This window comes from Phaseolus vulgaris, chromosome 2 (assembly GCF_051622355.1).
Source record: "Phaseolus vulgaris cultivar YP4 chromosome 2, ASM5162235v1, whole genome shotgun sequence".
NCBI lineage: Eukaryota > Viridiplantae > Streptophyta > Magnoliopsida > Fabales > Fabaceae > Phaseolus > Phaseolus vulgaris.
This window is the reverse complement of record NC_143499.1, coordinates 26,213,598-26,225,789: the sequence shown is the minus strand read 5'-3', so window position 1 is coordinate 26,225,789 and position 12,192 is coordinate 26,213,598. Positions and strand designations below refer to the sequence as shown.

The 12,192-nt window shown below is 30.6% G+C and overlaps 1 protein-coding gene across 5 annotated transcripts; it reads left to right on the top strand.

Annotated features, from left to right (window-relative positions):
• Positions 1-4,302: 4,302 nt before the first annotated feature.
• Positions 4,303-11,782, top strand: LOC137811114 (Pectinacetylesterase family protein). Of its 5 annotated transcripts, none has more exons than XR_016518572.1 (18): positions 4,303-5,290; positions 6,085-6,206; positions 6,327-6,409; positions 6,547-6,676; positions 6,760-6,839; positions 6,943-7,029; positions 7,114-7,238; positions 7,326-7,386; positions 7,575-7,628; positions 7,718-7,795; positions 8,069-8,174; positions 8,351-8,496; positions 8,931-9,056; positions 9,350-9,421; positions 10,135-10,203; positions 10,303-10,377; positions 10,833-10,941; positions 11,533-11,782. XR_016518572.1 is itself a non-coding variant. In XM_068612712.2 (13 exons), exons 2-13 carry the CDS (start codon positions 6,086-6,088, stop codon positions 9,060-9,062), a joined length of 1,203 nt encoding a protein of 400 aa, XP_068468813.1. In that variant the 5' UTR covers positions 4,303-5,290; position 6,085; the 3' UTR covers positions 9,063-9,297. The 5 variants fall into 5 exon arrangements, 2 of the variants coding, with proteins under 2 accessions (XP_068468813.1, XP_090154568.1); XR_016518571.1 differs by having other exon boundaries at positions 11,376-11,782; XR_016518573.1 differs by having other exon boundaries at positions 4,824-6,000; positions 11,376-11,782.
• Positions 11,783-12,192: the final 410 nt, after the last annotated feature.

Below are 12,192 nucleotides of genomic sequence, written 5' to 3'. Positions count from 1 at the left end.
ACTTACTTCAATAATAACATTTTCAATAACTTAAATAAATGGTCTTACAATGGTTATACAACTTTTTTTTTTCAATACATAGGTTTCTACTTTATTTATAAGGTTTTTTTTGGTATAGCTTGTTGTTAATGATTTGCAACTTTGTTTCTGAGGAGACTATTTCAATTGATTTTTATATTTAAGAAATTATTTCAAGTCTTTACTCATATTAATCATATTATTATTAATCATATTATGTGTGGTTTTTTTTAATCAACAACAAAAATTTAATAAATAGAAGTATTTGAAGTATTCCAACCCATGTACAAAAATTTCTTATGTTAGAGAAATGAGGTTTACAGATAAAATACCAAAACATAGCCATATTCTGCATATATAATTCTTATAAGCTTACACCTCTTTAAAAATATATCAGGATGTCAATACATAAATCAAATTATCTATCAAGGAATCCAATAACTTAGTCCAAATCAAGAATATAAGCATATCAGCTCAAAAGAAAGACTTTGCCTCCTTACTATCTACTGTAGTTTCCAAGCATCTATTATCCATTATGACTATAATTATACCTCAAGAAATTCTTCTCATGTAAACCAATATTCCAGCCAAAAGTAGAGAAAAGACGTTAATCATCAGTGTAGTGATTTTAAACATTCATATACATTAATACATCAATTAGAATAAGATAAATTTGACTTTCGAAATTTATAACTTACCCATGCTCACACCTTTACTTGGGCCAAATTATGTGTGGTTTTAATTTGTGGATCAATTATATTACTATGAGAATAAACTATCACATGATTCAATCCAAACCATAAACTAGACCATTTTAATAAGCTCATTAATCAATTTTTTTAATATTAAAAACTATTTCATGTTAGAACTATAATTTTATATTAACAAATTCACTTGAGTAATTAAATTCATAAAAACAAATTCTTAATTGATTATAAGTGTTTCGTACATTCAATATTTAATATATATTAATATAGAAGACTGTTTATATATATATATATATATATATATATTTCTTTTCTTAAATTATTAAGGTATTTTTCAAAAACAAAATTATGACAAAATTTCCAACTTCAAAACCAATAATGATATTTCTCATGACTAAAACCTCCATTCAGCCAATTCTCTAGTAAAAAAAAAGGCAAGGTTCATTGTTGGAAAGTTTTTCTGACATAACATGGATTTTATTTTCTATATGTGCACTATATTTAAACAGATATTGTAATCTTGGATTGATCTGACACCGGAAAATTAGTTGGAATTCAGGAAACCGAATTCTAAGTTAGTTTTTTTTTTTCGTTTTGATTTATTAAGTAATATGAAGGAGAGAACTATGGGGAAAATTATAAAATTAATTAATTGAAAACAATTGTTTGGATGAAACATTAAAATTATTTTTAATAGTAATAATAATTAATTATATTTAGTAAGTGTGTATGATTTAATTATTTAGAAAAGTAAAAAATTAGATAAAATATATTTTAAAAAGTATATATTTTTAAAATAGATAATTTTTTAAATAAGAGAAATTTTGTATGTGATATTATTAAATTTATTGAGCAATAAAAAATATATTAATTTTAAAAATAAGTGTATGTAACATATATATATTTAGAGAAATAAAAATTTCCATAAATAATTAATTTAAAGTACACATATTTTAAGAAAATATAAATTATAAAAATATGTAATGAGTCTAATTTAAGAATAAACCTATATATTGTTTACTATCTTTCTCTAAATTAATATATTAAATGCACTTATTTTTTAAAATTTATGTTTTTTAACTCATTCAATTCAATTATATTACGTACATTACATTCTTTTCTTCTAATTAATTAAATTTTTTTCTTATTTATATTTCTTTAAAATATATCTATTTATAAAGGATTATTTAAATTAATTATTTGTTTACCATCTTTCTCTAAATTAATATATTACATACACTTATTTTTAAAATTAATGTTTTTTTAACCCAATCAATTAAATTATATCACGTACATTACAATATTTCCTTCTAATTCTATAAAAAAATTTGCTTATTTATATTTCTTTAAAATATATCTATAATTTGTTCTCCTTCATATTATTTAATAAATAAAAAATGAAAAAAATAAATATTTCAGAATTCGGTTTGATTTTCCAGTATGAAATGAGTAGATTCAAGATCATAATTTGGGTGAACAGGAACCGAACTCTTACACTCAGTTTGGATTTGGATAAATAGTATTCATCCAGAGGGATTTGTGCTGATCATTCAAGTTAACATTCGCTAATTTGCTAGGGCGTGAAAATATACAAGGAAACTTGAAAATACAATCCGCACAACATGATGGAGATTTCTGAAGAAAGCCACGATTGTGGTGTTTACATGATTATTCTTCAATATATTTTACTGTTTCGGGTCATAGATGCTATAAAATTGATTAAATGTTTTTTTAAGAAATAATAGACATTAGAACACATAAGAATCGATTATGAGTAAAATTTAAGGAGATAATCAATATTCACCGCATGACAATTGATTATAGGGGAAAATTTATGGGATAATCCCTTTTTTCATAATAGATTATGCGTTGATTTTTCATTTTTTTAAATATCACATTAAATAATTTAGATTTGTATTTATTTTAAATTTTAAATTTTAAATAATTTTAAAAAATTATTTGTTTAAATAGAAAATTAAATTATTTAAATTTGTATTTATTTAGGATTTTAAATAATTTGTAAAAAAAATTTATTTCATAATTTTATTTAAATATGACATTAAATAATTTAGAATTTGTATTTATTTATAATTTTTAATAATTTAGAAAATTTGTTTATTAAATAATTTATATTTTTATTTATTTAAAATTTTCAATAATTTGGGAATTTAATTTATTTAATATTTTATTCAAATAGAAAATTAAATAATTTATAATTTTAAATGTTTTAGGTTATATATTTCAAATTTTTATTTAAATAAAGATATTTAATAATTAGAATTTGTATTTTATTTTGAATAATTTAAGAATTTTATTTATTGAAGATATTTATTTAAGTAAGATATTGATTAATTTAGAATTTATATTTATTTAAATTTTTAATAATTTAAAAATTTTATTTATTTCATAATTTTATTCAAATAGGACGTTAAATAATTTATAATTATTTATTTAGGATTTTGAATAAATGTTTTTTATCGTATTTTTTTCAAAAATAAATTTTTAATTAAAAAAATTACAATTTATAAATAAATAAAATTAATTTTTCAACAATTTTTTAATACACGAACGACAAATATTTATCAATTAAAAAAAATATTTTTCAATCGTATCTATTACATTACTCAAAAACTTTTATAAATTTTCTTTATATTTTTCACTCTATTTTTTCATACTTTTTTTAAATCTTCTTAAATTTAATTCCTCAAATCCGATTCCTAATTTAAACAAAACATTATAGATACATTATGCCACTAAACTAATAATAATACAAACATGGCTATGTGAGAATTTTTTTCTCATTATTGAGGGTTGGGATGATGATGAAAAACATGACATTCAAATAAATCAATCCATAATATAGATATATTATTGTACTATTAATTAATTAACTTTGAGAAGTAAGCATTGATGTATTTATTACATTAATTGGGAGCGGGGTGTGATGAGTTGGGTTGGGTTAGCGTAATTAATCCCTTGATTTGAAGGGAGGAAAGGTATTAGAAAGTGCTTTTGCGTTTGAAAGGTGAGGTGAGGTTCAAAAGCAAGACAAAAAAAAGGTTGGTGGCATTGGATGACAGCTTTTTTCATTAATGGGAATATAACAAAACATCATGTATGAATCTAGTATATGTACTGTTTGTTTAGTGAAAGTCTGATGTGGTATTTAAGAATTCACCGTCAATCGCGTCCCACTTCTTCTCCCTCAACATTACTACCAAATTGTTAACTTTTCTCACACCCACTTTACAATCCAATCATGCCCTTCACATTCCTTCTACTTTAATTTATACATAAATGACTAAAAGATAAATTAAGAGAAAAACTAGAAGAAGTTATAAACAGTATTAGATTATTATCATAATTAACCATACAAATTACGTTAATATAAAGATTTTATATTTAAATCAATTGTGAAGACTTTCCAATCTGTTAAAAGAAAGACAATAAAAAGACAGAAAACGACTTACTAGTTATTGTGTAATAACAATGTTAAATTAGAACACATAAATTTCGTGATTTCTTGGTAAACTTTGACATCATTATATCGATGAAAGAAGACGCATGCATGCCGAAATTACGTTCGAGTCAATGAAACATCGATGCATGTTTACCTTTATTCCGCGAAGACAATCTCAGAAGAACAACATTATCGCCATGATGAGAATTTGTTTTGTGAAATTGAAACCCCCAAAATTCAATTATTATAGAATTTTGTCAAAGGAAAAAATGTAAAAAAAAGTGGAGACAGAGAGAGACGAGCTCATGATGATAAGAAAAGGAGCGTGCACAGGAGAATATTGTTAGGGGCTTGTTTGTTCCAAACTTTTATTTAGTCGGCGCCAAGATTTCACATTTGAACCACTCATTCATGTGCGAACGCAATACAACGATAAGATTCGATGCTTTTCTCAGACACATTCGGGTCGGACCCTGGAGCCCCAGAGACAGCATCAATATTCTTATTGCCTTAATTGTTTAATAAATAATTAAAGTATTTAGTTAATTATTATGCAGAACCCGAGGGCAGAAAACGAGAGAATCGTGAAAATTCTGATTTTCATAAATAAAAAGTTACTATCTTTGAACTTAGATCCCAAATTTAAGGACATTCTTCAACTGGGTTTACTCTGTCGGACTGTCACTCACATCTGTGCTTCTCTATTTGTGATAATAGTTTCATTTTTTTTCTTGAATGTGGTATCAAGTAAAAAACTTTACTATATAAATCTTCACATTCTTTCAAAAAACACATTTTTTTGGTGTGGGTTTTGAGCAAATGAGTGTCGGCTCTGGGTTCTCTGTCCAAACTGAAAAAAAAATCTTTGTACTCGCAGAACTAACTGACACCATAATTCCTTTACTTTAAACTGAAGAATTAAGAATCTGTTCTCTCTCCACAAACCACTTTCCTCCCAACACTGTCACAGAAACAGACTTCTTAACGATTGTTAGTTACAGTGTGTTTCTTCACCACCTTATAAGCCATCACCACCCTCAATTGCCTTTGATTAACGAACCTTCTTCAAAGTTTATTCACCCGGTTTTCCCAACCCATTCTCCAGGTACACCTGCTAGTCATCCCTTCTGCACAAACTGTTATCTTTTTAGTTTTTCCTTTGATCATCTGAATGTTTGCGGGGTTGGAGTGAAGATTCTGATCTGCCTTTAGAATATGCGATTAGTTATTGGAATGGAATGGGATCAGTGATTGTGATTCTTTTTGTGAAACTTACGAGAAGCCTTGTGCAATGCAAGTCGGCAGTTTTGGCTTCCATTACGTTATTGCATTAATTTCTTGTGATAGCTGAAACGAATAAATGGAAATCAAGATTTTAGGAAGCTGTTTGTTTCGCCATTTTCACCACAACATTAGAGTTTTTTTAGTCACTCACTGTAACTGCAATTATGGCACATGTGTATATAATTTCTGGCACTATCAAGGATCACGACTGTGGCTGGCTCCAATTGAGAACCACGTCAATGAAAATGCTGAGTTTATGGATTTCTGTGCGCGTGTGTGGAGACTAGTGGGAATAGGGGCGTTGGGTTTTTTCACTGTGGAAGGAAACCAATATTCGCACATAAGTCATAAATTCATGTTATTTCTTCTATAGGAAATCAAACGGTTTGGCTCTACGATTTTTGAAATACCAACTGCATGAATTGATCCTTTTTCGGTGAGTGTTAGGTCGATGTGAAAAGGGAGTTGGAACGATGATATCAAATAACGAACAATCCATTCATTCACGGGCGAAAGGGTTTCCTTTAATATGTATTTTTACTTATATATCGATGGAAAGATCTTACTCTGTTTTTATCGTTCTATATGTGTATGTTTATCGTTTTCTTTGTGCAGAATGGAGGGTGGGAGAATAAGACAGTGGTTGAACCTTCTGGTGTGTGCACTGCTGTCGCTGATGGCAGAGGCTTCTTATGTGCCAATCACCTATCTTCAGAACGCGGTAGCAAAAGGAGCTGGTTAGTAAATTTGGCTATGTCTCTTTTCATATACTAATTTATTGTGCTCTTACTATCATGCTTATTGTTTTCAATGATGTTTATAATAATTGGGAATTTAAGTTTCAAAATATTGTGCAGTTTGTTTGGATGGGAGTCCACCAGGTTACCATTTTGACAGGGGATCTGGAACAGGGATTAACAATTGGTTGGTTGCTTTTGAGGTTTGTTCCTCTCTACAAATTTCCATCAATAACGAGTCTCAAATATCAAATTTTGGTTCATTGTTTTCTCTCACTTTTTTTGACAAGTTATAGAAGTTTTGTCTTTATTGGTACATAATCTATTTCATTTCTACTAGGGAGGAGGATGGTGCAACAATGTCACTACTTGCCTCTCTCGCAAGACCAATCATTTAGGTTCATCTAAGCAAATGGCAAAGCAAATTGCCTTTTCGGGAATTATGAGTAACAGGCCAATGTTTAATCCAGGTCTTTCCCACTTGTCATCAATGTTGTTTCTCTTCATCAATTCAACACTTATTTAACTTTCTAACGAGTGTTGTAAATTCCAGATTTCTACAACTGGAACAGAATCAAGGTTAGGTATTGCGATGGTTCATCTTTTACTGGTGATGTAGAAGCAGTCAATCCAGTAAGTTCAGCTAAACTCTAAGGAACTTCCACATCTAAATTTAATCAAAATATTAGTCATTAGTCATTCTGGTTAAACTTTGAAACTATGGTGTGTAAATTAGGTTACTAAGTTGCACTTTAGGGGAGCAAGGATTTTTGCTGCTGTCATGGAGGATTTACTAGCAAAAGGAATGAAAAATGCTCGAAATGTAAGAAACACTGGTGTTTTGCTCTTTTTCTTCCTCTTTATTGTGTTTTTTCATTCACTCACTCACCAGAACTTGTAACTACAGGCTATTATTTCTGGATGTTCAGCTGGAGGATTAACTGCAGTACTGCATTGTGATCGCTTCAAAGCTCTATTACCTAGAGAAGCGAGAGTGAAATGCGTCTCAGATGCTGGTTATTTTATCAATGCGTAAGTTAATGCTTTTTAATTTGCCTCTTCCTAAAAAATTAAGAGTTCCTTAGATCATTTTATGATTCAATATGTTACTGTTAACAGAAGGGATGTCACCGGGGCATACCACATTCAACAGTACTTCAGTCAAGTTGTTGCTACACATGTACAACTCCTTTCCTTTATCTGATCAATTTCCATTTTGGCATATGCTGTGTTCTACACACACGCACAAAAAACTGTCACTAGTGTTTTCCCTCTTTTCATTTCCAAGATACTTTATGAAACTTCTTTCAAGGAAGATATAAAATATTCAACTCTGATTTTTTTTTTTTTTCATTCTAATGTTAAAAGGGCTCGGCAAGGAATTTGCCTCAGTCATGCACTTCAAGACTTACCCCAAAGCTGGTAAGTTTATGAATTAGTTTGATCTTTCTACCCTTGCAATTTCCCTCTTTGATGTTACTAATACTTCTGATTTCTGAACAATCTTGCAGTGCTTTTTCCCACAATATTTGGTGTCACATATCACTACGCCAATCTTCTTTGTAAACGCGGCATACGACTCATGGCAGGTCAGATAATTCTTTTGCTCAAGATACATCAGTGTATTTGCAGAGTGGTGCTCCTATTTTATTGTATTGGTCATGCTAAACCGATATTGATCTGTGTAAAACTTGTGGTTTCTTATGCAAAATAAACTTTGATTGTACCAGAAGGTTAAACCAAGATTATTCTACATACTGTTCTTAAGATTTCTATCATTTGATGTTTTGTTACTATCTCTTAATAGCTGGAGAGATCTTTCCAGTCCTTTCCCTGATCCTCAGGATGTTGTTTCGATTCAGATTAAGAACATTTTGGCACCGGGTGTTGCTGATCCTGAAGGCCACTGGCATAGCTGTAAGCTTGATATAAACAACTGCTCACCTGATCAACTCGATCTAATGCAAGGTGAATATTTTTTAGAACGCCTCTGTCAACAAGTGTTCATACTTTTCAGCCCTCACAATATCATAAGTTGTTTTATCTGAACTTTGGTCAAAGCATTTAAGGGCCAACGAAATTCCTGATTTCAAGTTATCACAGCGGTTCAATGACCTCACTTTCATGCATGGGTTGATTTTCAGGCTTCAGGACAGAATTCTTAAGGGCGTTGACTGTGCTTGGCAACTCTTCATATAAAGGAATGTTTATAGACTCTTGCTATGCCCACTGCCAAACTGAAATGCAGGAGACATGGTTGAGAAATGACTCTCCAGAGCTGGAAAAGACAGTAAGAAGCTGCATTTTCAGAAAATATAGCATACTTATAAATATTTTTCCATCTCTATTAATTTTTATTTATGATCCTTGTGATATCCAAACCTTTCGTTTTTCTGTCTTTCTTATCAGTCTTATTAGGCATTGTCAATGCCACATTACAAAACACACTTGCCTCAGGTGTCAACGCCTGCTGAAGTCACAAAACCTTTTTGTAATGGAGATTAATGGGAAGACAAAGGACCTATAAAGTTTGGACATTATATCATAAATTAAAAAAGGAAAACTCTGAAAGCAAAACTAGTATGTTTGTATAGATTAAAAATATATTTCAACCTATATGAACATATGATGAGTTACAGTGTGGTTTTTGCTTTGTTATTGTCTTTCCTTCATATCCAATCCGGCTGAATAAAATAGCTGACTTGTCTGCGTAACACTCTGCAGACAATTGCAAAGGCTGTAGCAGACTGGTTTTATGAAAGAAGGACTTTCCACCAGATAGATTGTCCTTACCCCTGCAACCCCACTTGTCACAACCGCGTTTTGGAACCACAAGACAATCACCAAGGAGTATAGATACATTCATTTCATCAAAATTTAGCTCACATTTATTTCTACCATTCTTATAAAACCCACACTTACTAGTTATTGGTTAGCAACATGTGATTGAAAAAGAAAATATGATCCAATTCTATTAGGCCGTCAAAATAAGTAAATGCCACCACTGCACTGAACTTGTGTGCTGGGTGTACCTCCACCATTGTTTAATGTCACTTATTCTTAATAAAAACTAGTGATAGTATATTCTTTCTATTTTTCTGTTACTTGATGTGTAAGAGCTTTATATGTTGTGTGAATGTTAGAAAAATGTGACCTCGAAAGGAACATCAGATGCATCAGCCAGAAAGCTCAATCTTCCGAAACTAACAAACAAGGTGAGCTAAGCTTAGTTGCAGTGTTCTGCTATGAACCACTCATTTTATTCCAAGGGTGGGAACCAGACACAGGAAAAACTGAACTAGACCACAATGCAAATTGCTTCAATCATTTACTGTGCTATTAAAGAAATATTATTAACATACATTTTTTTATACAGAGAAACCTTATGTTACCGAAATATCTTATATTATTGATTAATACAGTGATATATTTTCACAAAGTAATTCATCATAAATTTAATTAAACACGCGCTTTGAGCGATTGCAATTATCTTTTCACAATTTTCATCTTCGAAGCTCTAATCGCCGTCGCTCGCCGCCGCAAACTAAACTCACCTTGGCCGGAATCGTATCGTTTGAAGCCGCGTTACCTTTGTAACCTGTCTTGTCGTTTTATCTAATACAAATACAATTTCTTATCACTTGGGGGACCAAAGTACAAAAACATCTATGTCTGGATTTTGATAATTTGCATGTTCATATTTAAATCATCGGCACCATGTTCTATGTAGTATATACGCACGTACATGTATATTATTTATTTGTCGATTACTTTTCGTTAATGAGAACAATTTTTTGGCGGTAGATAGGATTTCCTTCTTAGTTTTTTATTTTGACTATATTATGCTCCTTAACATCATGAATTATAGCGTGGAAACTTGAACTTTGTTTCCTTGATGTTTCATTTTGTTTTTTTATTCCGTTTTTAGGTACAGTGGATTGAGCTCGTGCGCATTAATGGAGGGATCAATGGGTTTCTACTAACGTTGGGTCTTATGGTAAACATAAATGTTTAAAGCTGTTTTTATTTTATTTTAATTATTAGTTCATAAATTCTGCAGAGGGGTGGCATTTATATGTGTCCTTGCATCTTACAGATCATCCTTTAAAAGCTGGTTTGCTATGCTGATTAATTCTGACACGGCTGGACCATCTGTTCCACTGTCTTCCATGTAAGAAGGGTGAATTATGAATTCATGATTTATGGTTGTGAACTTTCGACTGAAGTGAATTTTTTTTTATTGTTGAGTGACATGTTTCTGGAGTAGTTTCCAAAGCTGATAGTGATAGAATCCTCTTGCTTCTCGCACTTGTTCAGTAGCAGTTTCACAATTCATTACATGGGACCACAATCCTTGTTAGTATCACAGGGTCTATGACCCTATTCGCAGTAAAACTGTTTTTTGGGTCTTGTGGATATTCTATGATCCGTAAGTTTGTTGTAACAAAGTTTTTGCTTGAATGAAATGGTATGTGTTGATAAGCCTTTTGAGATTATCAAATTTTTGGGTGTTGTTTGAAATTTAGTTTTTTTACTTTGGGTTGACTTTGTTGAGGAACTGCCGTTGGATTTTTGTTTTTGTTGGTTAGAAATAATGGATTGATCAATTGGGTGCTGGCTGTGCAGAGGAAGCAGGAATAAAAGCCAATCCCATTGGATTGAATTGAATCACTTTCTGGCTTTGTACAGACTGCAATAAATTCCAGTCACAGCTTCATAATTGGATTCAGTCAGAGTAAGCTTGAACTTAACTGTAATTGTATGGCCAAAATAATTAGCCTTATTTTTGGGAAAGGGGGTGTTCTGGTGTTTCTGTTTGACTTCTTTTTGTGTGCCATCTATTATGAGAAACACGATTTTTCGTTTATCAGAATTACTTTCTTCAGTGGTCTGCTCGATCTATTTTGTGAACATAGCATCAAGTTAGGAAATTCATGACTCTATATAGGTTGCAGGAATATAGCATCAAGTTAGGAAATTCATGACTTTATAGGTTGCAAGTACATAGCATCTTGTTTTGTAAGAACATAATTCACAATTTCTAATTCACCATGTTAAGGTCTTCCTTTTAATGTAATCTTAAACAGGGCAATAGTGCAAAAAAAATGTTACTGATCATGCAATTCATTTGTTTTTCTCTCATTGCATACTGATCTTTTAGTTCAACAGGTGTGAAGAAGTTCCATTGGCTCAGCATCTTGCACCTACTAGATACTTTTCATTTGTTTTGATTCTTTCTGTAATACATTATAGTTTTGAAGGCAACTTGTAAAAAGAATACAAAATAAAATAGAAAGATCATATGATCATTTTCATATCTCTGTAGGAGACATCATCATTGTTAGATTTTCTATGAGGCTTTAATACAAGAGCTCCACTGGCTACTAGTGGGTTATCAACACAATTAATCAGAGCATTCAGATCCACCATTATTGTATCCATTCATACCAACATTGCTGAAACACCAAGTTTTTTTCATCACTGCTTAAATGTAAATGATAAACTGTCCTAAAGAGTTACTGGTTAAAGTCATTATTATATTCTAAAGAAGATTCTGATATCATTTTCTTTAGTAAATCTGACATCTCTTCTTTCAATTATTTGTTCATTTCTAGCAACATCCATGAACAATTTTTTGTGTTTCAAGTAATACACATATAGATATGTCAAAATCGTGTAGACCATGTTAATATATTATCTAATTCACCATACTGCATATATTTGGAGTTTACGTATCTGTGCTTTTGACATTACTGTTTGAATATGGTGTGTCAGAATGCTAAAATCTTCCTCCTCCGCAAACCACAAAAATAAAAATAAAAATGAAAGGTTAAATTAATTAGTAAATTATTGAAGAATTTCAAAATTATTAAATAATTCGTGTAGAACATCTCAGTGTATTATCTAATCTATCATATTGGATTGATTTGGACTTTACGTATTTACGCCTTTGATGTTACTGCTGAATTTGGTGGGACACTACAAT